Source organism: Anabas testudineus, chromosome 8 (assembly GCF_900324465.2).
Source record: "Anabas testudineus chromosome 8, fAnaTes1.2, whole genome shotgun sequence".
In the NCBI taxonomy this organism is placed as follows: Eukaryota; Metazoa; Chordata; class Actinopteri; order Anabantiformes; family Anabantidae; genus Anabas; species Anabas testudineus.
Genome location: NC_046617.1, coordinates 12,071,614 through 12,098,893, shown reverse-complemented (window position 1 = coordinate 12,098,893; position 27,280 = coordinate 12,071,614). Strand labels below are relative to the sequence as shown.

General features: G+C 39.7%; 4 protein-coding genes across 4 annotated transcripts; 1 reads left to right on the top strand and 3 right to left on the bottom strand.

Moving 5' to 3' along the window:
- Positions 1-8: 8 nt before the first annotated feature.
- On the bottom strand, positions 9-21,080 carry tbcd (tubulin folding cofactor D). Its single transcript, XM_026352147.1, has 39 exons — positions 20,586-21,080; positions 20,427-20,477; positions 20,231-20,328; positions 19,967-20,068; positions 19,733-19,879; positions 19,571-19,626; positions 18,765-18,897; positions 17,730-17,775; positions 17,005-17,137; positions 16,631-16,773; positions 16,480-16,540; positions 16,253-16,327; positions 15,979-16,073; positions 11,468-11,624; positions 9,682-9,739; positions 9,562-9,591; positions 9,131-9,216; positions 7,580-7,660; positions 7,333-7,406; positions 7,081-7,198; positions 6,585-6,645; positions 6,466-6,488; positions 6,321-6,352; positions 6,157-6,219; positions 5,989-6,065; positions 5,716-5,797; positions 5,498-5,616; positions 5,309-5,400; positions 4,852-4,992; positions 3,970-4,053; positions 3,598-3,756; positions 3,274-3,412; positions 1,486-1,607; positions 1,277-1,354; positions 1,108-1,194; positions 925-1,012; positions 460-569; positions 289-373; positions 9-207 (listed from the first exon to the last, which is right to left on the bottom strand). The coding sequence occupies exons 1-39, from the start codon at positions 20,767-20,769 to the stop codon at positions 193-195; spliced, it is 3,585 nt and encodes a 1,194-aa protein (XP_026207932.1). The 5' UTR covers positions 20,770-21,080; the 3' UTR covers positions 9-192.
- znf750 (zinc finger protein 750) lies at positions 12,358-15,921 on the top strand. Its single transcript, XM_026352159.1, has 3 exons — positions 12,358-12,511; positions 13,755-14,998; positions 15,145-15,921. Exons 2-3 carry the CDS (start codon positions 13,776-13,778, stop codon positions 15,695-15,697), a joined length of 1,776 nt encoding a protein of 591 aa, XP_026207944.1. The 5' UTR covers positions 12,358-12,511; positions 13,755-13,775; the 3' UTR covers positions 15,698-15,921.
- A 967-nt stretch (positions 21,081-22,047) lies between the features above and the next one.
- LOC113165900 (ketosamine-3-kinase-like) lies at positions 22,048-24,151 on the bottom strand. The gene is made up of 6 exons (XM_026365738.2): positions 23,877-24,151; positions 23,502-23,653; positions 23,288-23,379; positions 23,036-23,118; positions 22,805-22,927; positions 22,048-22,713 (listed from the first exon to the last, which is right to left on the bottom strand). Exons 1-6 carry the CDS (start codon positions 24,015-24,017, stop codon positions 22,375-22,377), a joined length of 930 nt encoding a protein of 309 aa, XP_026221523.1. The 5' UTR covers positions 24,018-24,151; the 3' UTR covers positions 22,048-22,374.
- A 958-nt stretch (positions 24,152-25,109) lies between these two features.
- On the bottom strand, positions 25,110-27,203 carry LOC113147786 (ketosamine-3-kinase-like). The gene is made up of 6 exons (XM_026339055.1): positions 26,912-27,203; positions 26,287-26,438; positions 26,064-26,155; positions 25,791-25,873; positions 25,540-25,662; positions 25,110-25,448 (listed from the first exon to the last, which is right to left on the bottom strand). The coding sequence occupies exons 1-6, from the start codon at positions 27,050-27,052 to the stop codon at positions 25,110-25,112; spliced, it is 930 nt and encodes a 309-aa protein (XP_026194840.1). The 5' UTR covers positions 27,053-27,203.
- Between the last annotated feature and the right edge of the window lie 77 nt (positions 27,204-27,280).

The window sequence follows — 27,280 nt, the reverse complement described above, 5'->3', positions numbered from 1 at the left end:
GACAGGGGTAAAGGAAACGATTGTTTCTGTTCATTTATTATCATATAACATCGTCAGATTGTGACTCATTGCATGTGATGTTTTTGGCAGATGGAAAGACCAAGTGATACAGGACCGCCTTCAGGAGAGCAGTTCCTAAATCTCTAAAGGATTGTGTCCACCTTCATCATTTTCTGCTGGTTTACACAGATACTAGATGACAGCTTTCTGTTGATGAAAGAGCGTGGTTATGATTAAATAAAGCCAATAAGGTAATGAAGCTATAATAAATGTCAATTTAATGGTTACCTTCACGACAACCTGTGGCCTTGCGACTCCCAGCAAATCACAAAGCTGATTCCTTTGCGACCGGACTGTGTTAAGATCATCCTCCCTGAGACAGACAACATTTCACATACACAGTGAATAAATGTTACTATTACAGACTGTTTTATAACTGCAACCAATGGGACCACTAACCAATTAGTATCACTTAGTAGGGTCATGACATCATCCAACACCTCTGGATCTACGACATCATCGTAGGTTAGAAGCATCTCATACATCTCGCTTGCTGTGGTTTTTCTTAGCTACAGGTTTAAGACAGGAACAGTTCGGTTATTTTCTGTTGAGTGTTGTCAACCCACTGCTGGTATAGAACTGTTAATATTTCATATTTCTACAATATTTCTACAACATTTTAGGGCGATTAATCTAATATGTATTTAATACTGAGATATCTCCGACTGGGTCATTCTGGATGCCAATTTCAGAGTCAACTCACAGGCATGGCTACAAACAGCTGAAAATTACAAAAATGTTACTGGAAATTCGAGCAGGCCAAAGAGAAATCTTACTGGCATTTTCATTTTACCATGAACCAGAGTGCTGCATTTTTTAAATAACTCAGGATGGGTTATGGGTATTCCTGTACTGTGAACTTACCACAGGAAAGGAATGACAGAGTAGTATCAGCAGCTGGGATAAAACCTTTTTCCTCACTTCACCAGGGAACTGGATCAGTCCACAGAAGCTGGGAAACAACACTCAGCACAGTCAACATGGGTGGGTTCTTCTGCCTCGGTACAGTATATTATTTGTATATTTGTTGAATGGATAAAAACTTACACAGCTATACAGCCACGTAGCTTGGAAATATCTTTGGACTTCTTGAACTCTTTGCAAAGAGTCAGAAGATCCACACAGAACTGATGACTTAGAAAACAAAGAGAAAAATTATAGCCCTCACAGATATTATCTCCTATTTTTTTTTCTACAAAGCTGTTGCAACACTTACTTCTCTTGCGTGGTGAATATTTCAAAGCAGCTGTTAGCCAGCATCTGGTTGAGCATCTTAAGGAAAGGGATGGACACCCTAAAAGAATGTGCCATTTTAAAGTTTTTGTCTTAAGTCATTATTCTTCATATTCATAATCTCATGGAATAAATGTAGCAAAGGCATGTGTGTGTGTGTGTGTGTGTGTGTGTGCTTGTGTGTGTATGTACCTGTCATTGCGAAGATTGTCTTTAAAAATCCTCAGCAATGTATCTCCAAACTGCGTCAGAGCAGCACTATTGCTCTGGATCCCTTTAAGATAGTCAAACAATGACTGGGAAGAAAAATGCACCTGAACAGAAGCAGCAGAGAGCAGCAATAAACATAGAGTACACCAAAACACACACACACAGAAAAAAAGGCTGTGCGCTAGCTATGATTGTTTACACACAACCACTGTAGACCTGGTTAATTACTAGTGTAGCAAGGTGCAAAGATTTGCAAAAGGTTTATGATTTCTTGTATGAGGGCACTGCCATGTTGTTAAATTGTGTACTCTGCAAGCAAATAACTAGTTTAACTACAAGGAATATAAAAAGTGGCATTTCCTTAGAAGTGAATAAGTGTGAATCTATAGGGGCCTTGCTAAACAAGTATGACGATATTATCAGACTGCAGGAAAGCAAGTGACAAACATTGACATGTGTAACACCACAGCAATGCTATAGATAAAGTGACATGGAAACTTCATGTCTGATTTCATCATCAATGCCTAAATGCATTGTTTTGTCGTGTTTTCGTGGTTAAAGGTTATTTCTATTATTTAGAGGTCAGTGGTACAGATGTTGGAGAAACTTTTCGCAGGGTCGTACTGAATGCTATCACTGTGTTGAGGCTAGTGTTCGAGGCGATTCCTGGAAAGTCAGTGGATGCTGCATCTTTCTCTGGCCTGTGTGAATGTGTGCCTGTGGTGTGAGAATGGTAATCTTGGCCCATGTACTGATGCAGTCTTGGCTCGGTTTCCTGCATCCAACCCTGTACAAACATATCACTCTATCCAGTCTCTGCGGATGTATCTGTGGCAAAGAAATGCTGGAAGAGCAGGAGGTAAAAGCAAGACGAGAGCCAGATCATCTCCAAGGGAATATGTTTACAGCCTTCATTGGCAGATGAATTCAGCTTTACTGAGTCATTGCTGTTATTACAGGCTTTAAATCTATTTTTCTTTATTATATCGAATAATGCTAAAAGTTAAAAATAACCTAACCATCACAAATCTTAGCAGACACAACCTTTTTTTTTTTACAGATTGGAAAGGAGGAATACTTGATCAAGCCCAGATTGGGGCCCCAGCTGAGGCTCACAAGTGATGTTGAACTTAAGGTCAGGAGTGGAAAGCAGCAGACATCCTTTTAAGCTGTTATTCAGTGCTGCAATACAAAGATGCAACTGATGGAAAATTCTAACTTGCCAGTTTCAAGAGGAACTAGTCAGATCAAATTTTCTGGATCTGAAATTTGGATCGATGCTCGAAGCTCACATTACTGCCAGTGTTGCAAGCAGGGACAGGGTGGAGATAAGTCAATGTAACACACCCTGGTGATATCTTTGATATTTATATATAAAAAATGTTAAAGTCAGGCTACATTTGACACATAGCTCCCCCTGTTGGTCCACGTTGACCCTAACTAATGACAACCAAGAGTTGACTTTGCCTCATCATTGATATTGCATAAAAAAATGAAAGCAGCACATTGCTGTCCAAAAAAGTTATTTTTCTTTTACAATATTCTTAAAATGTTAATATAAACCATATTTCTCCTTAAACTCCATGAAGTATGTCCTTAATCACTTCTACCTACCTAAAAAAAAAGTATTAGCACAGGTGACAAAGTAAAAGAAAACTGAGCATCTTTGTTAGGCTTAAGGACACTGCGAGGTGACAGCAGAATGTCCGTGCTTGTTATCACAGACTGTCTAACAACTGCAAAACCCATGGTATATGAGTCATGACCTACGGTGGACTCAGTGATGCCTCCCACAGACACAGTCACGCCCAGCAGGGTGTGGTACTGATACTGAGGCAGACCCAGCAGCTGGGTGATATACTGGAAAGCCTGGGATGGAGCATTCCAGTTCAGACTGGTTGTGGTCTCGCTGAAAGACATAGGAACTGAAGTCAAAGATGAATAAATATTAAGTTATTGTACATCAAATGTCCCACCTCTAGCTTTTTACTTATCCACCACACACACAAAAACAAACAGGTTAGAATCACTGCAATTGTTACAGCTCTGTAATGCTGCTGGATGAACTCCAAGTTGCGGGCAGGAGTAACTTACACAGGAAAAATGGCCAGCAGCTCCTCTTTGTGGGGGATGTGAGGTATTGCAGGCTCTGTGCTATGAAGGAGGCAAAGCAGGATCTTGCCAGCGTGGGCTCTGTAGCGGTCAATCTTCTCTGCTGCCTGCTGGGCCAGGCAGCACATCAAACACTTCACTCTGTACAGAGAAGAGCAGGAATTAACAAAAAAATGTTTTGGTCTTATGAAATCCATCCAGGATGCAACTTTACAAAACTTACCTTAGTTTGCTTAGGTATTGTAGCTACAGTTTGAGATATTAAAGTGACCAAGCCCACAAAAATATAACACGTCTGAGACCAACTGTTGTTTACCAAGTTAGTGTAATGTGGATTTTAAGATTCATACTCACATGTCTGGTGAAAGAATGTCTGGAGCACTGGCAGCTACCAGTGTAGTCACGTCCATCAGACTAGTCATTGCTGCTTCTCTCACCCTGGGCAAAGTGACGGATAGAGTTTAGACTTTGTATTTGCAATGACATAGACTTGAACCTACTTTACACTCCGGGGGCATTGTGGTTTTGCTTGATTAAATTAGAAACTCACTGAAAATAAACTTCTTATGCACTTGATGAATGACGCATACAGTACAAACAAATACAAAAATAAGTTGGCAAAAGACACACAACATCGCTGGATTTGGCAGTTTTATAGTCAAATTAGCCCCATGACTGCAGGGCACAGTTTGTTTATGTGAAATGTTAATCAGGGCATTCATTCAAAAGTCACACCCACAGCTGCACAAAGACGAGCAGAGGAATTCTTGGTTATTGGCCTAATGTCAACCATTTTCGTTGAACGGTTTATTAGTTTAGACCAATTATGTTCTAATGAAAAGAAAATGAGATTCAAATGTGGCCCTGAGTGGATGTGGTCTGGACAGGAGTGATCAAAATGTCAAAAACAAGGAGGAGACAGATTCAAAGGAACTAATGATGTAAAGATAAAGACTACTGCAGTCTGAAAAAAAAAGCAGCCCATCCCATGTTCTGAGGACAAGTGAGAAGCCCGGTGACATTCCTAGAGTGTCAGTAAGCATGGCCCGAGGCTAGCAGTGAAACAGGCATGCATGTCATAGTCTTTGTGTCCCTAGGTGAAGGGACAGAAAACGCCAAAGCCCACAGACAAGAAACCATTCCTAATCTCTAAGGCAAATTAAACCATCATGTGTGCGTTTGTGGGCCGCAACTTTGTATATATACATATGTATATTAATGAGAACATGAACTCACCAGGCCCCTACGTCCCCTCTGCTGTCTGTTGTGAAGTCATTTATGCTTTCAAGCAGGGTGCCATACACCTCAGCTACATTCTCCGAGCACACAACAGAGTCTGGGGAGCCTTGGGCACAAACACCTGCCTTTACACATACTCTGATGGAGAACAAAAAAAAAAAAAAATCAAATAGTTAATAATACTCAAAGGGCCAATAAGGAAGATATCACACAGACTGGTGAAATGAGATTCAATAAGATTTTGCCCATTTGTTTCTTTTTAGAGAAACAGATGCATGGACACGTCGTTCAGGTCCTGCAGGTACAGTGAGTCGAATGTTTATTTTAGCATTATAGACTAGCAGACAGGCGAGACAAAGAGAAGAGCAGAAGGGCCTTTAAGACACAAAGTCTGAATCATTAAATATACATTGAAAGTCAATATGGGAAACTTAAGATGTCCATAAACACTCACTGAGAAATGGCTGTGACTGCATCTCTCCTTGCCTCTGTAAAATTCCCTTCTCTCTGGCTGACAGCGCACATCTGCTGGAGGCCTTGGAGGATCTAACAAATACACACAGATACACCACCAATTAAGTCCTAAACACTGAGAAAGTGAGTTGTCAAACGGATTGAAAATGTACACACACTTTAAACCCACCTGCTTCAGTTTGTTATGGATCATAAATTGTGGCAGGCAACCAAGGGCAAGAGCAGATCCACAACGAGTGAGCATCTGTGGACTCTTCAGCCCTTCGATGTACTGAGATACCAGGACATCTACACATGTGGACACAGATAGCGAAATGTGGACATTAATTTCAAATTAAGATATACAGCATAACTAATGAAAAAAAAGGAAGACTATATGCAACCTGCCTTGCATCTGTGAGTCAGCCTGGCCTGGCTGGACCTGGTAGTACTCCTCACATAAAGCAGACAAAGCTGACACCACTGCAAACTGCAGAAACAGAAGGAAGATCAGTGACTGTTATTACTAACATGCAGTCCTTCTAATTTGAGAGCAGTACTTTCTCAAGAGGTAGGTCTTCTTCTGAAGAGCAGCCACTTTTAGAATTTACTTGGCAAGTAAAAAGGAGAAATTAAATTATCCTTGATTCATGCCATTAGCTTATGAAATATTAGGCTTACCATCATGCTATCCTTTGCTCCACTAGAAATGAGATAAAGAGTTTTTATGGTGTCGTCAATAAGCCACTGCCAGCCAGCTGAAACACAATGGCGCAACATTAGATAACCTTTGACTCTGATGCTGACTGAAATGAAAAGTATTACAGACACTTTAAAATAATAACTTACTAATGACAGAGTCATTCTTAAAAGGCATTTTGGAGAGGGACAGTTTTTCAATGAGACCACACACTGTTGAAAAAAAAGACACAATTAATCAATACCTACTGTATTCGGAGAAAGAGCAATGTCCTTAATAGTGCCATTAAAAAACATTACATGTATTTTCTTACCTGCAGGCCTCATTAGTTCTCCACCAAAACCCCTAGACATAAAAACATAATTTTAATATAATGCTAAAAATGTTTTATTATTATTATTAAATATTTCTTACTATTACACTAATACGTGAAAGTTAAATTGATAGGTTCTGCGTACCTGTACTGTTTTCTGTCATGGAGCTGCAAATGCGTCCATAAACAGAAAATCAGCAACAGTGGACATTTTAAACACAATTCAGTAAAAAGCAACAGGTTTACTCTTGAAGGTTCACTTACCGTCATGTGAATGTTTTTTAGTGCATCCACGCATTCTGGAGAAACAATGTCCACCACAGACCTGCAGGACAAACACAAGAACATAAAGCACTATAGTTACTGTAGGTATAATAAGCTACAACGAGCTAACTGACAGGTTAAAAAACGTTATCTTATTCAGCTGGAGCAAGAGGAAATGAGTACATTGACTAATATCAAAATATTGTACATAGTTCTGACGTCTGACCATTTAGCCATGATAATAACCACGTCTCAATCTGAACTAAGAACTCCCCTGTTGCATTAGGTGTAAATTACAACTTATTGTTGCACTGTAACTGTCCTGTATATTTGTTTCTGGCTTTCCATTATATTCGTCTACTTGTGTTTTATTTGATGTATTGTATTTAGTCTTTTTCACCTTCTTATTATTATCTTATTTGGTCCTAATTGTTTTCAATGTAACCTTTCTGTTTGAAAAGTACTGTATGAATAGAGCTGCCTCTTCTTGCCTTACCTGTTGGTCTGAACACCCAGTTTGTACAGAGCATGCGTTATCTCTGCACATGCCAGAATGGCTCCGTGGCGACCATGGAGGTCCATACCTACTGCTACTGGCAACAGCTGCGGCAGGACTGTAACCAACATGGAAGAAAGAGGAGGGTATATCTGCTCATCAATAATATTTATTTAATGTCTATTTCCAAAAGACATTTGTCTCTTGAAAGTTCCACATTACCCGAGGAAGTGGTCAAGTGATATTTTTTACCTGTTGTTGCCATATAATCAGGTGCTTGAGGAGTCATGTTGTGAAGAGCTTTAGTGGCAAGCTCTCGGATAACACTGCAAAAAAAAAAAAAAAAAAAAAAAAAAAAAAAAAAATATATATATATATATATATATATATATATATATATATATATATATACACAATATATATACTGTTTAACACATATTAACAGGGCTGCACTTCATATTTACTGGCATTATATGAGCAGGAAAATAGTAGTACCTACCCATCCCAGTGGTTGATCTTCATGACTACTAAATGGTCTATGATGGCCTTAGTGTACTCTGGAAAACTCGCTATATAAACACTGTAAGGACAACAACAAAAAAAAGAGAATAAACACCAGCTCTGACGTACCTATGTACAGTATTTACAGTATATATGCATTTTTATACCATCTCCTTATTTGCAGTTCTATAGTCAGTAATATCCAGAGGCTAACTTCCTTCTTTATTTTTGCTGTTATACAGGTAACACATTTCCGCCAAAGGTGACAATTTGAGCTTTTCTTTGTTGGTTTTGATGGACACGTTTCATTACTAATGTGTCGGGGGACTATACGGATACAAAATCACAGTATAATATAAACAGAGCATGTTACTCAAGCAACTTTGTGGAGCCCATACCTATCCAGGATTTAAATATAGATTAGGAAAATATTATATATTACATATTTAGGAGCTTCAAGCTACATATTAAGGTGCTATTGTCAAAATCAGTATTTTAAAGAGATTTAAAGATTTAGTCCAACACTACCATTGACAAACTACGTAATATTTAGAACTATCTGGTTGTTTTTCTTCAAAAACTGCACATTTCTGGGCACTTTTAATAACCAAAAATCATGTAATGACACATGACACACAACGTTAAATTGACCAAATTTACAGTGGCAAAAATAGTATGTGGAATTTTCATACGTTTCTGCATTAGTTTGTCATAAAACTTTATCAGAACGTCATCTAGGTCAAGAGTATTAACAACTATGATGTGCCTAAAAGAATAACACAAACCAATTCTGATCTTTCATGTGTTCATTGAGAACAACCATAAAAACGACATAGTGCTAGTTGAAAAAGTAAGTGAACCCTTGGAATAATGACCTCAGAAAAGCTAACTGGAGTCAGATGCTAGCATCACCTTAATTTAGTCTTCTTATTAGTTTAATATATATAAAGTGGATTTTCAACAACATATTAATTTCAAGAGTTCACATAGTTTTTCCAAAAGCACTATGAAGTTTTTATTCAAGAAAGATAAAATATCATGATTTTTTTTTTGGTATTATTATTTTAGGCACATTATATTTGTCAATGCTCTTGACTTAGATGAAAATGGGATCACATTCTATGACAAGGCTTGTATACTCTTTTTGCCACTGTATAATTTTTTTTCAACTAGTGGGACAATGACAGGATTTAATTTGGCCACAAGCTCAGCCATGATGTTGGACTTGATTTTGGACCTAAAATATTTGTGCGTATAATTGACACAACTGAAATCTGTGTGTGTCAGTGAGGGAGGATGGGACTCTATCTGTGGCAAGCTTACGTGTTTAGGTTTCTCTAGTAAGTGTACTGTACACACCTAAGCATTTAAGTCAATTCTCGATGACTACACGAAAAGTCAGTGGCATTTAACTCCTCTCTTTTATGCCATCAGTCTTTTTGTTGTCGTGCTGTGTGACCAATGTTCAGCTGCTTTATCTCCAAGTGTGTGAATGCAACAGTGTGGACAAGCTCTTAAGAACTGACAATGTGAATCCACTGTTTCTTACCTAATGTTCAGATAGCAGTTGTTGAGATTCCCAACAGCATAGTAATCTGCTGCAGTTAATATGTCAATACCATGAGGAAATGTCCCCTATTGAGACACAAAAAAGCATCAAGCAGCTAAGACATTTTCAGTGGACTAAATAATAAATACACAAACAGTTCAACTCTGAGCAAAAGGTTTTGAGATGGGAAATAGATTATTTGGTTAGTAATGACCTCAGTTTTTATGAGAGATTTAATATTACAAAACTGGGAGAAACTGGGTGATTGCTGGTGCCCTAGAGTCATACTCAGAGGCAGTTTCTTTGCTTCAAAAGTTCTCACTAACAAGGCAAGTTTGAGCAAGGCATGGGCATTTGGCAGCAAATAAACTTCAAATCACAGTAATTCAGTTAGTCACAATGTAGATGTAGTCAGTGCTGCTGTCACAAACCTGTCTGCCAACATTCTCCTGGAAGGCGGCCTGGGACGAAATAAGACAAAAAAGACCTTTAGTCATGTAAGTGTATATCTCTCAGTCAAGTGATCATAGGATGATAATCGGTGAACTTACAGAGGCAGCTCTGCGGCAGTTGACATTTCGATCGAAGACTGCTGTGATCAGCAGAGCACTGCAGAGAGAAAGTGCGGAGTCACATTAAAAGACGTACCTAGAACTGTTCTGTCTGTCTATAAACATACTAAAGAACATATGAAGCAAAGCGTTTTCCATAATCTTAGAATATAAGGTTTAAGGCTTTTTAGTAAAGTAAAAAAAACAGAAAAAAAAACAAGCATGCTTCTTTGTTTTTTGTTGTTGTTTTTTGACACTTTTTTGACAATTCTCAAGTCCACTGTTCTTGTTGTGTGTGATGCTTTTCTTTTTCAAATCTTTCTGCAGCTTGGAAAAACTAACACATATTAACATACAATTTATTTCACAGCAGATAGACCCAACCAGAATATGTGTGTGATTGTGTTTCGACCTGAACATCCCTCACGGATAGTAGGATCAGTAAAGGCTCAATAGGGGTAGCTGTGTTGAAGCCAAACCACTCACTGCTGACAGCCTGAGACTAACTGCTTTAGTCTGCTTTTGTCTCCACCCATGTTCCCTCTCTACAAATAAAAAGAGTCAGGCCTGGAGCTTTACTAACTGCTCTAATTTGACTTTACTAACTGGCCTTGCCCTGAGGGCTCCTGATTGTACACTGGATATTGGCCTAAAGGATACTGCGAAAGATGTGTGAGGCTGCTACACTAATAAGTAGTCTATGTATGTGAATGCAACTGTGTACGCACAGATACAACTCTATGTATATGTGTGTGGCCACAAGTCCAATATTCCCAAAAGTGTGATTTCTGTTAATGCCATCAAGCTGTGAACAGAGCAGGAACCAGCTTGTCTGAGCACTGCTGCCAAACGGGGACCGAAACCTACAGCAACAGGCGAAACCTGGCAATCCTGTAGGCTAGAAAAAGGGAGGGTGTTGTCGCGACTGATGATGATAATGGTAGTTGCAGGGGTTCAAACTGACACTGCAGAGCTGGTCTGCACAGTCAGAGGCCACAGGTCTCTACATGCACACTGAGAAGATAGATCCAAGGAGGAGGAAACCGTTACTGTTGACAAAGACTGAGCATACTGTACGTCACCTTACCCATTACTTTCAAGGTTACTTTGTGATTCTCATACTGGCACTCTAATCTGTTTTATATTAAAGCCTTTAGACTTTATTGCATAAGCTGCGTATAGAAGCTGTGAAAGTTTCTGATGACAATTAACATAACAGGGAAGTGATTATATGTAATGATCGTCATACATAAACACCATTACAATTAATCACCTCTGAAGCAGTTGTCTTAAATTTGATTTCTTTTTGATGCCATTGTCTTGGCATACAGTGTATCTGAATGATTAGGATATATGGATGTACTTCAGCCTATTTTAATGTGTAGAGACATGAAAAGCACACAGATATCTGTTGGGTGTGTGGGGCCACCCAAGATTGATGTAGCACAGAAAAACTGGTTTGAGGCAGTAAACAGCTCCTTAGAGGCAAACTATGCACCTTTTATGCAAATTCACAATGTGATGCAAGCTAAAAAAAATGCAAAGATGCATTTCTCTTAAATAGTCTATTTGGCCTTATCAATATAAATATCGTGGACAAAGTAAAGCATCTAAATACAACAACTGTCAAAGTAATACAAGATAATATTATATTATTACAGGTGAAATTAGTAATTATCAAGAACTGACTCAGCCTTATAACCTTGACACAGTCATGATACATAAAATTGGTGTGGTTTTCAATAACCTATAATTATGATGGGACGGGAAACGAGAGGAGAGGTACCTGGCTATCTGAGAGACAAAAGGCTCCAGCTCTTTGGGTTCATAAGCCCTGGCAAAAGACCAACACACATAGCAGGCTGCGTCACGCACATTGGAACCAACACTGCAGGCTCCCCTCTTTTCCTCATAGGTGAGGGACTTGATGATGAGTGGCACAACTGCAAGAAAACAACAGAATGAAATGAGAGGTCTGCCCCAAGAAAAAACAAAAAACAAAACAGCTAAACATTAATAAGATTGACAGATAAGACAAATGTTATCTGTAGCAATACTGTATTATACACATTTAAAGTTAAATATACTGTATACCTTCATTTGGCATGCATTTAAAGAGAATCTATGGCAGAAATATAAATGGCTGTTTTTAAAACTCCAATAATCCTCCATAATATTACGTGCAGCGCGAGGTAATGGAAGTTTACAGTTCAGGAATTTTGTAGCCAAACTGAATGCAATCCAGCTTCTTACTAATTTTTTCTTTCCCACTGCAAGACAAACAGTGATGACAAACAATGATAACTCATTATTACAAGTCTGTATTATCTTCTTTAAACTCACATGAGAGAAGTGGGATGAAACTCAATGAAAGCAGCATGAAAGTAGCTGCTAAAATGCAAATGCAACGCTGGTCCTGCCAGTGTGTCACTGAACTTCAGATGAAACTTTATGCTTTTTTTTTCCCACAGTGGCTGTAGAATGAGTTCTTGTGGTCATTTCCACAACAGACAGATATGAAGCAGGAAGAAGGAAGGACTAAAAGCCCCCACCCCAACCCAACATGTAAATCATCGCTTGAGGCTTGACTAATATCAGGTACATCGATGTTGCCTGAGGGCGCTGCTGTTTAGGCTTAAGCTCCACCCACTACAGAGACAACACCTTACCACACAACTAACATCACCAAATACGGCACACACATGCACCATCACATTCTGAGTACGGATTGCAGCCAACATCGTGACAAGACACCAACGCTGGCTGTGGAGTGTGGAGTGGATCTATGCAAGCCGAATAGGAAGAGACGCTGTTGCTAGAACCAGAGCAGGTAAATTTTTCTTTTTACTTCTTTCCTTCATTAATAAGAACATGGTGTTAAATTACTTTTCGTTATTTACATCGCTAAGCCTTTCTGCATTTTTGAGAAAGACTGGTTTAAAAGACTGGTTCGTTCAGTAGTTTGTAGGCTTGGTACAAGCTGTCTTTTACCTGTCGTCTCTCCCAAGAGAGGAAAAGTTATTACTTACAGATTTTAGTTACAGCTATAACACTGAAAGTACCTGATCACTAAAGAAGATATTTTGACAAAAAACACAGACTGGCCTGTAAATAACATGTCCATCCCCTGTTTTCAGTCATTAGTCATTCAGTCTTAATGCAACTGTTTTACAAAGAATATTAGAAAAATTAAAAGGCTTTTATATTAAATAATGAAAATGTTAAAAAAAAGCATTTTCGAGTCAATTTCAATTCTTAAGAAGGGAGTGGCTTTGCATGCTACTGCAGTTGGACAGAAACTTGAGTGACAACTTCTTGCGACAGTGCATGACAAGCAGGTTCTTCGAAGCAGCGCCCAACAACCCTTAACTCACAGCTTTAGGTGATGTTTCATTTCAGTTACTGATGCGCATAAGATGAATCAAGTATTATTTCTCATACTGAATCTCCAGACCGCATTAGCTCATCAAAAGATGAGTGCATCCTGCAGGTGTAGCCATGGGAAGCAGGTGGTTCCCACGCCGACAGCACTGAGTTTAGTAAGGTTGGGAGTGAAAGCAAGTCTCTGCATGCCCTCCAGGGCTGTGTTAGTAAGTGCCTAGTTGCCCAACACCTGCCCACCTTGTGCCTTAACGGCGCTCTGACTTTACAGAAGAGATGAGCGGAGTGATAGACAGGTGAACAGGCAAGATAAGAAAAGATGTTTGTCGGCTAATGCCAATCAACCAAAACCACACTAAGACACAAATACACCTATGCAAACACACAGGTACATTTTTACATATTTAACTTTTTCACAGTTTTGATGAACACTTACAGAAATACATTAGCCTAAGGGTGCTGGCTTTTGTGTTCCTAGAGATTTTGCAGGCAAGCAGCTAAAGAAACACTGCTAGAAAAACTCCCGAACCAGTTAGACAACACTATTAGCCTCAGTGACTTTACTCAGTGAATCTGGTACAAAGCACACCATGATACACGAGTTGCTCTTACATGCTATAGTGTAACATTACCCAAGAAAAGCTGAACAACTACTAACTGTTCAACTATAATTTGCTGTATTTTTCTTTTAGAAAACACATATTAAAATCAAGATGGAGACTATTCAGGAACGCAAGCCAAAACGGCCACACTACATTCCCCGACCGCCAGGCAAGCCCTTCAAGTATCAGTGTTTCCAGTGTCCTTTCACTTGCAATGAAAAGTCCCATCTCTTCAACCACATGAAGTACAACTTATGTAAAAACTCAATCTCCCTGGTGTCACAGAAAAATGGGCAAACAGCCAGACAGGTAAAGGCTGTAACGAAGGGAATCCCTGTCAAATCTAAGGATTGTCCGAGCCCCGTACCAGAAGTTGGGAACAACACACCAAGGCAACAGGAAGCTGAGGAAAACAAAGCTGAGAGCCGGGATGACACAGAAGAAGTAGACGTTGGGTGTGAAAGCCCGGTCAATAAGGACAGCCAGAGTGAGACCAAACCCAATACAGATACAGAGGGAGAGAACGGGGAGGGCAATGAGGCCAAGACTCTGCCACGCCCATCTGCCTTCTCTCCTGTCACACCCAACCGTGACGGAGCAGAAGCCTTTAAGCCATCCGAGCAGCATTCAGAGGATTCGCAAACTCCTGCTCCCACTTTCAACCACCCAAGCTTTCCATGGGGCACAATTTCACCATCCATTCCTTTAAAACCATTCCCCCCTCCCATGGTTCCTGAATACTCTCCTTATCTCCTGCCAGACCGGCCGCTTTATCCGTCATACTACCTCCCAGGAAATCACCAGCCAAACTCTTCTTCTTTCCGGCCAGAGTTTCTGGATCCCCAGAGGCCTGTGGTACCACAACCCCTTACCCCGCCGCATACTCTCTTTCCACCATACACATACAGATACTGCCACCCTATTCACCCAGGCCCTCCTCTGCATTATACCCTGTACAGGCCACATGAGCTCTCAATGCCAATTACAGGACCCCGATATATTCCTTTGGATTTATATGGCCAGAACCTTGGCCCCAAAGACTATGACGTGTACATGCATCCACGCACCACTCTCAACACATCCACACAAGAGCAGAGCAACAATGGGCAAAGTGGAGACAAAGCAACCAGGCTAAGCCCTATAGAGGGCTGTTCAGCCTTGGGATCCCCTGACAGACCCAGTCAAGCACACAGCATCCAGAGAGAGACAGAAGCCCCACATTACACCAACATGGGTGAGTTACAGACAACCACCCAAATGCGACCCACACATGCCGCTGTGCAACCCATCAAAAGTGACCTAAGACAGGAAGAGTCTCTGCATGCAGATACAGGGTAAGTAAACACATTTTCTTATTTGTTATTTTTCATCAATTTGTTTAAATCAAATAGGTTTATTTGTTGGGTTAATGGAGCTACAATATGCTATATTTGCAGTAATGAGTGCCAGTCCTTTAAGTTTTTGCTTTGTTCTGTTTCAGATCAGGTGAGAGCAGCATATGTTCATCCGTCCCTGTTACGGAGCCATGTCCTGAAACAACAAAACACGTTGATGAGGACAGCACGGAACACCTGGCCCCCCTCAACCTCTCAACTAGAAACAAGGACAAAGGAAAAAGTCCCTCAGACCACAGACCGATGTGCTCAGACACAAATAAATTAACGGGGGATGAGCTGCCTCTGAATCTCAGTCTTCGTGCCTCCCACAGCAGCACTGCAGAAGCTCTTCAGCAAAAAGCAGACATCGAGCCGGATGAAGAACCATGTGACCAGAGGCAGACCGCAGCACTGGCACTCTGTCAGCTGGCTATTGCAAGCTCTGTTGCTTCTTCATGTGACCTCAGCACTGCAGACAGGCCTCCAAAGGATTCATCGGACGCTACAAGTCCTGGCTCTCCAGAGAAAACCAAGCACACCAGGTCAAAGGGTTTGAAAAGAGCAAGCAGTGGCCAGGCTGAAAATAACTGCCATAAACCAAACAAGAGAGCAAAAGCACCAGGACGGCTTTTGAGGAGAAGGCTTCGTTGCTGCTAAAAACTGAACCCTGTTAATAGTTTTATATTTGATAAAAAAGCGCCATGCATGCAAGCCTCAACTTAAAAAGATTAAATTGAACAATAATGTTGAAATGTTAAGCACTGAAAGATTTTATTATTCTACCAGGAACAGTTTTTGTAATGTAGAAATTTTAAAAAATTGAAGGTGATGTAATATACTGTAAATGTAAATACGCTGAATAAAGAAATAACAAAACCTGACCTGCTTACAATAGCCCAATCCTATAAGTATTTCAGCATGAACTTGTGAATACATACCATCTGGCAATCTGGAAGGCAGCAGCAAGCCTCTCCTACCCAGTTCAGCCAGTGCCAGGCAGCCTCCATGCCAAGCATTGTCTGTTTCCTGGAAGCTTAGAAAAAAAAACACATACAGTACAAGTCAAAACACATTGTAACATACTGTAACATGTTGCACTATGTGACTGTCCCTGTAAGACGGGTATTTTGAGAAAAAAAACTAAAAACTACATTTAAAAAAAGCTTAGTGTGATTGATAGACAGAGCCAGTATGCCCGCAGCATGAACCTACCTGAAGCAGTCCATCACTGATTCAACAACATCATCTGCCAGCTCCTTGGGAAGCCTCCCAGTCACCCTCCCAATGCTGAAATTTTAAAATAACATACACAAATACTGTAACACATACACTTTCAGAGGAGGTGTATTTGACATAAGTAAATGCAAGACATGTAGCAACAAGGATGACTTGTTATCAACAGCAGAGGTTTGCTAAATGATATAAGGACAGACTGTTACCCTTTTGCTGCAGACCAGCGCACAATTGTTTCCTTATCTTTTAGTCCCACCAGCAGATACTCTGTAAAAAAAGACATTCAAATGTTATGTCCTGAGTACGGGTATTGCAATATTCTGAAATGTATTACACTGACTGGGTGCTGAAACTGACCAATGACAGTCTCTACTTCTTCAGGTATATCATAGTCTTCCTCCTGTTCTTGTGTCTCAGCTTCAGGAGTCACAGCATCAGTCGCTGTAGTAGGTTGGGACATGGAAAGGTTTGCTGCTAAGGAGCGGCTGCCTCTCTGGTACCTGAATACATGCACATAAACATTTTATTATGACAAAAAGCTCTGCACTGCTGTGTGACACAACTAGGTCTAACTGAGAACAACAAAATATGACATGATAGTTACGCCTATGATATGAAAACGCCTGATATCAAGCTACTAAATGCAAAGTCCTAACTGGTTGTGGGAATCACTTCATTTCAGTATTGACACGTTTTTTTAAGTCTGGATATTGGATGGCAACATGTCTGACCTCCAACTAGCCAGACGTGGCTTCAGAAAGGTGAGGCCCAGCCTCTGGATCAGCTTGACACCAAGCTTCCTCAGCATGGCCTGGCTGCTCTCAAACAAATGTTTCTTCTCCAGACACTGCAGAATTGTAGGAGCTGTTCGATACATGAAGAAAAAAATAATAAGAGTTATTACATATTGTAAAAGTACAATTTAATTATAGAAATAAATAAAGGAATAAGTACACACAGAAATATACATAATGTGTGAGATACCTGGCTAGAGGCTATGAAACACATTTCTGCAAGTTTGCAATGCCCTTTGACTGGAAACTATTCTCACTATGCTGGCTATGACTAAACACACAGAGATGACATTCATTCATCTGAAGGCTCTGTTACTGTGCTATTGAAATGAGACCTGACCTATTTAAATATCTGCCCACTGGCATGAGATATTGACTTGTGAACATAAATACCACTGTGACCACAGGCAAATGACAAGGACATACTCTAATATGTCCTATAGTCAAGAAGTACTGAAGACTATGTCACCCTGCTGCCATTATCTATTCTAAATTATATTACAGATCCAATTATATATTACAGTCAGGCTGTGGCAAGCTGAGTTGCTGCTTTCTGGTTAAGCAGCCTGCAAGACCAACTCATCAGAATTAAATACATATTAATGTAATATTCATCCATTGCTTTACTGAAGATAGATATTACATTTAAAAAGAAAACCCACCATACTGTAGAAGATCATTTCGTTTTCCGTGTTTGAAAAGCTTTGCCTGCAGGAAACAAATAAGTTGACCAATTCAATCTAAGATGCTGCAACAAGACAAGTGAGAGTGGTAACATTTGGCAACGCATCACACATTTTGAAATATGCATTTCACAAGCAAAGTCCAAAAAAATACACATGGCTCTCTGTAAGTAATTTCAAATTGGTTTTCTTTTGCCGTTGAATCCTTTTTTCATAGCACACCTTCAATCTACACCCAAAAAAAGACCTGTGGGCTTGTTGACTGAACACACAAAGCTAGTTTTGAATGCCCTAAGCACCACATAGGCAGGAGACCAGTTTCATATAACATCAAGAACAAAGGCAAGCTTTCTAAACATGTTAAGTAAGTTTATGTGCCAAAGACAAGAATGTAATGTTCTTGCTTGAGGGCTGCAATACACTACGTTAGCTGACAGGATGTGATTTAAACCTCCCATCCCCAATTCTTAATAAAAAGCTGCAATGAGAACAGGTTTAATGTGAAGGGCATCATGCAGAGAGAGTGAAATTCACTGGAACTAAATACCCTCAACCACATTTTAGTTCGCTAAAGAACCGTTTAGCTTAAAGCAGTGGATTAGACTGACACAGGTCACATGAAGCTGCAAATCCCACACATGCAGCAGGTGCATTACACACCTGCCAAAACCACAGGTATTGTGTAAAGCATACCAGTCATGTCAGCTCTTGTAAACTATCTTCAACAGGTTTTAATACAGCAGAGCACACCTACTTTGGTGAAACAGGTGTGAACGCAACAACATGGTCCCTGAGAGCCACAAAATCAAATCTAATCAAATTGAGTGTTGTGGTGGAAAGTGGTCAGCATGATAATAATTTAATACAGGCCATAAACGATAGGTGTCAAGGACACACAGTGCATTACAACTTGCTACATATGAGGATCTCAAGCCACAGATGGGTCAGAATGCTCCGCTAACCCCTATCCACCACAAGGATTTAATGTTTTGCCGTATCACTGTCTGCATTTACCAGAGACTGTAGAGCACCATCCAGCACCATAATATCTCTCATTGACTGGACATTGGTCTGGGATATAGTGGTGAGGCTCCAGTCCAAAAAGTCTCCAAGGCGCTTCTGTTTCACATCGGGGCGTGTCATAAACCTGTAAGGTCATGCACAATGAGAGAAGACAGCAGCTAAATGTTAAAATGGATAAACAGGTGCACACCTGTGAAGACAGAACAATTTCGCCCTCTCTTGACAAGATAAGTAATTACAGTGCATAATTAATATTGTTACACAATGTAACTCTACAGTCTACAGTCTAATGTAGATCTTCTATGTGCAATTCATACATTTAGTGCACAGAGCAAGATGATGGTGGAGGTACAAAATGTACAATATTTTGGTTTAAACCACTTTACATTTATAATTGTTTTCATTGCACTTCCTATCTTCAAACTACCTATTATCCTAATGGTTTGAGCACTGCTTGTGACACACAATACAAAATATTACATTATTATGGACAATATTGTTTTCTTAATAAAAGAGCTGTAAAACAGGAGGACTACATTGTGCACTGTTGATATTTGGAAATTAAAAATTTTAATAAATAATAAATCATAAATTGTGGTGATGACATTCTGCACCTTAGTGTTTAATATAATGCTTTATTAAAAACCAGGGTTTCTAACAGATGGCATAAAAGGGAGTAGTGTGTGTAAAAGGCAACTGCAATACTGAAACTTGTTTTTAAGAGCATTACTGTTTGTGGTATGAAATACAGTACTGAAAATACAAAATAATAATCTACATTGGGTTTGTGCTCTTACTTTGAAACCAGTACAGATGCAGCATCTCTGGGAGTGTCACTGACGACCAGGTAAGACTGGAAAAAAAAACAAACAACTGTTATTTATACTGTGTAATAACATGTCAAATCATTGAATTGAAGTTGAACAAAATACAAAAAATACACAAGCCCTGAAACCTGCCTTTGCAATTTCTAGAATGCGGTCCATAATGGGCTCTCTGGGTTTGCTACCATCTGACTCCAGATTACCATCCAGACGAGAAAGGTCAAAGGGTATGAGGCAGGTCATGGACAGCCACAGCAACAGCATGTACCGAGTTTCCCATGTCTGGAATGAGGGAAACATTCTACTAGTAAAGACAACCTCAAAGATTATGTGCCAATTATTAGCCCGGAGAAGTGACACAAGTCTCACCTCAGAGTCTTTGGGATCCTGTCTGGACAGCAGGTCTAGAACTGGTTGGACATCTGCCACCTCATGAGGTAGAAGCTGCAGGAAGATTTTATGGCCTCTTACCTAGTCAGAAAAAAATAAATAAACACAAACATCACGGAACCTGTGTCACCAAGAAGGATTGCCAATTACAGACACACGCACACAACAAATATGAATTGTTGATGATTTCAGCATGATTGCAGCTTGATGGTTTTTGACATGCTGGTTCTCTGCTTTACCAACCTTACAGATGATGTAGAGAAACCTGAAGCTCATATGAACCAGTGAAGGGGGCGATTGTTCACTCCTCACAAAATCCAGTAATATGTCCATCATCCATTCTGACACAAATTCGAAAAATTAAAGAGAGAGGTTTTGTTTTTATTATGAAGGTATTCTCCAAATGACTCCACGCTACTGGATTCTAATAGTAATGTACCTAGATGTGGGTCCAGCAGATGAGGCTGCTCTTGGTATCTGTTCATTATGACTGTGGGGTAGAGAAAAGACAGAGTTAGAGCTAAAAGAACCCTATCACACCACCAATAAAAATCTCTTATTTAATGACTGATTTGTCGTTAATGTGCAGATGACTCACCCAAGAACCTCTGTGTGGTGGACTCGCTTGTCGCCGCGGCCCCGTGAACTTCCGGCAGGCTGGAGAGCAGAGCTCGGGTCTCGCTGCTCTCACTGAAGCCTCCCAGGACACAAGTGTTGACAATAACGTCCGATTCGCCTTCTTCACCTCCGGAAAGTCCATTCTCTGTCTCGGTTAAGGCCATTTAATTAGCCTACGAAGAGTGTCTTAGTTGCCGTAGGGTCTAAGGGCAGCGTTAATCTGCTTTTGTTGTTATGACGTTATTTTATGGACCAGTTAAGTTAGCTAGCAAACGTTAGCATTTATGCCTAGCAAAATAACCAGGAATAAAGAAATATAGCACAGGAGACGATTTTTTTTTTTACCATATATCTACGACACAGACGTGATCAGCAAATCATTAAACTTAAAACGTTAAGTTGAATTAACCAAACAATTTCTTATTTCTTCTCTGTTATGATGCTCTAGCAAAATGTGTAGTCATTGAATTCGCGCCCCGCCCCGGTAAGTACGGTAAGCGAGAAGGTTTCCGTGTATAGCATACCACGTGATACGTCACGACAGCGATTCATAATAAACAATGGAGGATGATGATATCATAATGTATTAAAAATCACAAGTTTACTAACAGTATACCAAATATATGTAACTATTGGCATACAATACGCATTTTCCAGCGTCTTTGTTTTTGTCAATTAGTATTTATTTTTATCTATTTTTCTTTTATTTATATGTTCCTGTTTGTGGGTGGCACAATAATATATGTGCACAAATAAGCCTATTAATATAACTGAGCTCTATTTTGTCAAAAAAAAAGAAAGAAAGAAAGAAAGAAAACACATACACACACTATGCACTGGATCATCCCAGAATTTATTGTCAGTTAGCCAGTTGACAGCAATATTGTAACGTATCAATTGATGTACTGCAACATTTTGCAATTTATGTACAGTAGTTTGCCAGTCTTCAGGAGTCAAGCTATTATAATAGAGATGGTTGTACTGAATAAACATCTAACTTTCTTTTTGCAGTTGTATAATTAATTCAGGTGCCAGTGAAACACAGGCATGTTTGTAGTGTACCAAGAAACTCATCAAACTTCTTAGTATTGTTGTTCAATGAAAATTACAACATTCTATATTTAGTCCCTGCAATTATTAGCTAAGTTTAGCAAAGTTAACACTATAGTATGGCAAGGAAAAGTATGTGAACCTTTAGGAATTTAGTTGTTTTCGGCATTTCTCATAAAACAGGATCTGATCTTCATCTAAGTCAAGAGTTCTAACAATAGGTAGTAAACTCAGTCAGGCGCTTCCTGTTGCTTTGGATCAGACCTGCACATTGTTCAGGAGGAATTTTAGTCAATTTTTCCTGCAGAACTGCTTTAGCTCTGTCTATTTTCTATCATTCTAATGTGTGTGGCTCTCTTCAAGTCGTTCCCTAGCCTTTCTTTCGGGTTGAGGTCTGGGCTTTGACTTGCCCACTCCAAAAGCTGTGTTTTGTTTTTCTGAAGCCATTCTGTTGTGGACATGCTCTGGTGTGTTGGTTCATTGTCCTGTAGCATCTCCTAACTTTTACTAAGTTTCACCTGATGTACAGACAATCTCACATTATCCTGAAGATTTTTTTTTAAATTTGGGAATCTATCATCTAATACTGACTTAGATGAAGATCATATAACGTTTTATGTCAAAATAATGCAGAAACCACTTCCCACTGTGTGTTTAGACAAAATCCTTAACTTCAATTTAAGACTGTAAAGATTTCTGCAAGAGTCCATTAAGTGCAATTATTTCAGCAGGTCCTTCATAATCCTTACTGATGAGCCTCTGTAACCACCACCGAAGTGGTTCCAGTGATTTAGGTAGTGATAGAGTTGGTAAAGCTGATGTCGTTTTGCAAAACCTGGTGCTTTAGGAATCTTCTCATGGTAAGCAGAGTAAAACGAGCTGTTGAAGCCTCCGAACATCCCTGCTATAGCCAGCTCAAACTCTGAATGGCCATAGAAGGAAGAAGGGTCAAAGATGACTGGGCCTTCTGCACACTCTGCTACATTGCCTCCCCATAAGTCTCCATGGAGGAGAGCAGGGACTATCACCACATCTGTGAAAAACTGAGGGATCTTCAGCTATAAATAACAGACACAGTCAGATCATTAATGCCGTATAGAAGTGCGTTAAGTAAGTTTTGTTTCTGATGACATCAAAAGCAGGGTGCACCTGTAGCTTGGCCCATAGTTCTCTGGCCTCTCTGTCTCCATAAGATTTCTCCATCATATTAATCTGATGCTGTAGCCTCTGCTGGGAGTAAAACATCAACCAGTCATCCTGCCACTCATTTTTCTGGGGAGATGACATAAAAAAGAAAGTTTTATATGATTGCAATATAGTGAAGACAAATGTACTACACTACAATAATGTTCCAGTGTAAAGATACATATACTTTGTTACCTGTGGTAGATATCCACAGCATGTAGTTACACTGAAGCCATATTTTTCAACAACAGGAGCCTCTGCCTGTCCAGCTCCTTTTCCTAAATACAGTCAAATAAGTTATACTGTACATATTAATCAATCAAACAACTAAGGCTTTTATTTTGTGTGTGTGTGTGTCTTTGTTTCACCATTGATGGGGACTGCATAAAAGATTTGTGTGCATGTATCCTTCATAGCGTGTATTAAAGCAAGGTTAAGGTGTATTACCCACTGTCTGCTGCTCTTTATTTAATTTTTCCAACTGTTTCTTGTTGTGAAGATGCAGATCTGCAAGCTGCTCCCCTAGACGCTGTGAATACCTGCACATTGTGTTTGGAAATAATTAAAGAAGAACAATTAGCCTTATATTAGACATGACCATATATAAATGTTGCCCTTCAGTCTAGTGTGCTCACAGTGGCATTGACACAGTACTACTTACTTATTAAGACCTCTCATGTCGACATGTTCCATCACAAATACGCACCCCCCTGTATCAAGCTCAATCACCTTCACGGGCTTCGGGACTTTAACAGTTTCTGTCTTTAAAATTGCTTCCAAACCGGCCATCTCACCGTCAAACATTAATTTGGCCTGAATACACAAAAGTAAGGGGTTGTTAAACAAGTGTACCAGCACGGATCAACACTATGTGACACATATACTGTAAGAGGTTTTGACGTTAGCTGCTTCAACAGATCACACGTGAACAGACTCGTGTTTTTCCATCCACGAAAACAGCTAATATGCTGATCCAAATATCAAATAAACACAGGCAAGTGTCGTGAAGTGAAATAGTTGAAATGATGGCCAATACCTCACTCTTGTGATTTATCTTCACAAACACTCTTCCAGTGTCAGTATCGTAGCTCTGGCCTTCGCTAATACATCCACCTCCTGAGTGACCAGTTGATTTTAGCATGGTTGTCCCCAACTCCTTCTTTAATTTAGCCTCCATTGTTAATTTCCTAAAGACAGATAAATATAGTGGTGCAGCAAGGCCGTGCAACTTTAGTTTCCTGAAGTTTGGGGGCGTTTTGATGTGTTGCGTTGTCTGAGCCAACCACAGCCCTTGTGTTATGATGGTGATCCTGTTATTCTTCCGCTTCATACATGTGGGCGGAGTGTTAACCAATCAAAAACAAGACTAGAGTGATTGACTTCTACGTTGTCGTATCACAGCGACTTACTACGGTCACATGACCGTCGCCATGGCGCGAAATGAGGCTGCTTCACACGCTTCGCTACCAGCAAAATGAGCAGAAATGAAATGTGTTTACTTCTTGGAGCTGTATTTATCTGAAATCTGTCTATATCTCCACACATGCCCTTAAATCATGAAATAAGGTTAGTGTAGATGGAGCTCATTAGGCAGACTTGATTTTTATGTTGATTCTGTATTTTCTATACAAACCAATAGAAAATACAACGTACTATATTTAGTCCCTGCAATAATTAGCTACTAAGTCAAGTTAACATTATACAGTGGCATGGAAAGGTATGTGAACATTTAGAAATGTTGTTGTTTTCGGCATTAATTTGATGATAACATGATCTGATCTTCAAGTCATGAATATTAACAAGATAGAGTAAGGTGCTTCCTGTAACTGTGGATCAGTCCTGCACATTGTTTAGGAGGAATTTATTTATAGCTCTATTTTAGCTGTGTTCTCGTGTGTGTTGCTCTCTTCAAGTCGTTCCATGGCTTCTCTGTTGGGTTGAGGTCTGGGCTTTGACTTGGCCACTCCAAAAGCTGTGTTTTGTTTTTCTGAAGCCATTCTGTTGTGGACATGCTCTGGTGTTTTGGGTCATTGTCCTGTAGCATCTCCCAACTTTTACTAAGTTTCACCTGATGTACAGACAATCTCACATTATCCTGAAGATTTTTTTTTAAATTTGGGAATCTATCATCTAATACTGACTTAGATGAAGATCATATAACGTTTTATGTCAAAATAATGCAGAAACCACTTGCCACTGTGTGTTTAGACAAAATCCTTGACTTTAGTTTAAGACTGTAAAGACTTCTGCAAGAGTCCAGTAAGTGCAATTATTTCAGCAGGTCCTTCATAATCCTTACTGATGAGCCTCTGTAACCACCACCGAAGTGGTTCCAGTTATTTAGGTAGTGATAGAGTTGGTAAAGCTGATTTCGTTTTGCAAAACCTGGTGCTTTAGGAATCTTCTCATGGTAAGCAGAGTAAAACGAGCTGTTGAAGCCTCCGAACATCCCTGCTATAGCCAGCTCAAACTCTGAATGGCCATAGAAGGAAGAAGGGTCAAAGATGACTGGGCCTTCTGCACACTCTGCTACATTGCCTCCCCATAAGTCTCCATGGAGGAGAGCAGGGACTATCACCACATCTGTGAAAAACTGAGGGATCTTCAGCTATAAATAATAGACACAGTCAGATCATTAATGCCATATAGAAGTGCGTTAAGTAAGTTTTGTTTCTGATGACATCAAAAGCAGGGTGCACCTGTAGCTTGGCCCATAGTTCTCTGGCCTCTCTGTCTCCATAAGATTTCTCCATCATGTTAATCTGATGTTGCAGCCTCTGCTGGGAGTAAAACATCAACCAGTCATCCTGCCACTCATTTTTCTGGGGAAATAAGATTTTAAAAAAGAAGGTTACCACGACACTGCTGGTAAGAGTGATTGTAATATATTAAAGACAAATGTACTACACTACAATAAAGTTCCAGTGTAAAGATACATATACTTTGTTACCTGTGGTAGATATCCACAGCATGTAGTTACACTGAAGCCATATTTTTCAACAACAGGAGCCTCTGCCTGTCCAGCTCCTTTTCCTATATACAGTCAAATAAGTTATACTGTACATATAAATCAATCAAACAACTCTGGCTTTTTCTTTGTGTGTGTGTGTGTGTGTGTGTGTGTGAACCGTTATTCTGTTTCACCAGTAATGGGGACTGCATAAAAGATTTGTGTGCATGTATCCTTAATAGCGTGTATTAAAGCAAGGTTAAGGTGTATTACCCACTGTCTGCTGCTCTTTATTTAATTTTTCCAACTGTTTCTTGTTGTGAAGATGCAGATCTGCAAGCTGCTCCCCTAGACGCTGTGAATACCTGCACATTGTGTTTGGAAATAAAATAAATAATTAAAGAAGAACAATTAGCCTCATATTAGACATGACCATATATCCATGTTGCCCTTCAGTCTAGTGTGAACAAAGTGGCATTGACACAGTACTACTTACTTATTAAGACCTCTCATGTCAAGATGTTCCGTCACAAATACGCACCCCCCTGTATCAAGCTCAATCACCTTCACGGGCTTCGGGACTTTAACAGTTTCTGTCTTTAAAAGTGCTTCCAAACCGGCCATCTCACCGTCAAACATTAATTTGGCCTGAACACAAAAGTAAAGGGGTTGTTAAACAAGTGTACCAGCACGGATCAACACTATGTGACACATATAAGAGGTTGTAGTAGTAGTTCCAGTAATATCCATATTCCAGTAATATCCATATACTGTACATACTCACACTGCTACATATACTGTACTTACATGTATATATTTTATTTATTACTGAACTGTTTATACTGTCAGGTTTCATAGCCTATTTATCTCAGACTGTGCCAGTTTAGTCTTTCGTCTCCTTTGGTCAGACTGTCTTTCTGACACTCTAGTATTTAAGCTGTTGTAAAAATGCAATTTCCCCATTGTGGGACTAATAAAGGTTTTCTTATCTTATCTTATCTTATCTTATCTTATCTTATCTTGTAACGTGAGCTGCGTCAACACGTCCACAAAATCAGCTAATATGGAGATGAAATAAATATAGGCCACTGTAGTGAATTAAAATAGCTGATGGCCAATACCTCACTCTTGTGATTTATCTTCACAAACACTCTTCCAGTGTCAGTATCGTAGCTCTGGCCTTCGCTAATACATCCAACTCCTGTGTGACCAGTTGATTTTAGCATGGTTGTCCCCAACTCCTTCTTTAATTTAGCCTCCATTGTTAATTTCCTAAAGACAGATAAATATAGTGGTGCAGCAAGGCCGTGCAACTTTAGTCTCCTGAAGTTTGGGGGCGTTTTGATGTGTTGCGTTGTCTGAGCCAACCACAGCCCTTGTGTTATGATGGTGATCCTGTTATTCTTCCGCTTCATACATGTGGGCGGAGTGTTAACCAATCAAAAACAAGACTAGAGTGATTGACTTCTACGTTGTCGTATCACAGCGAC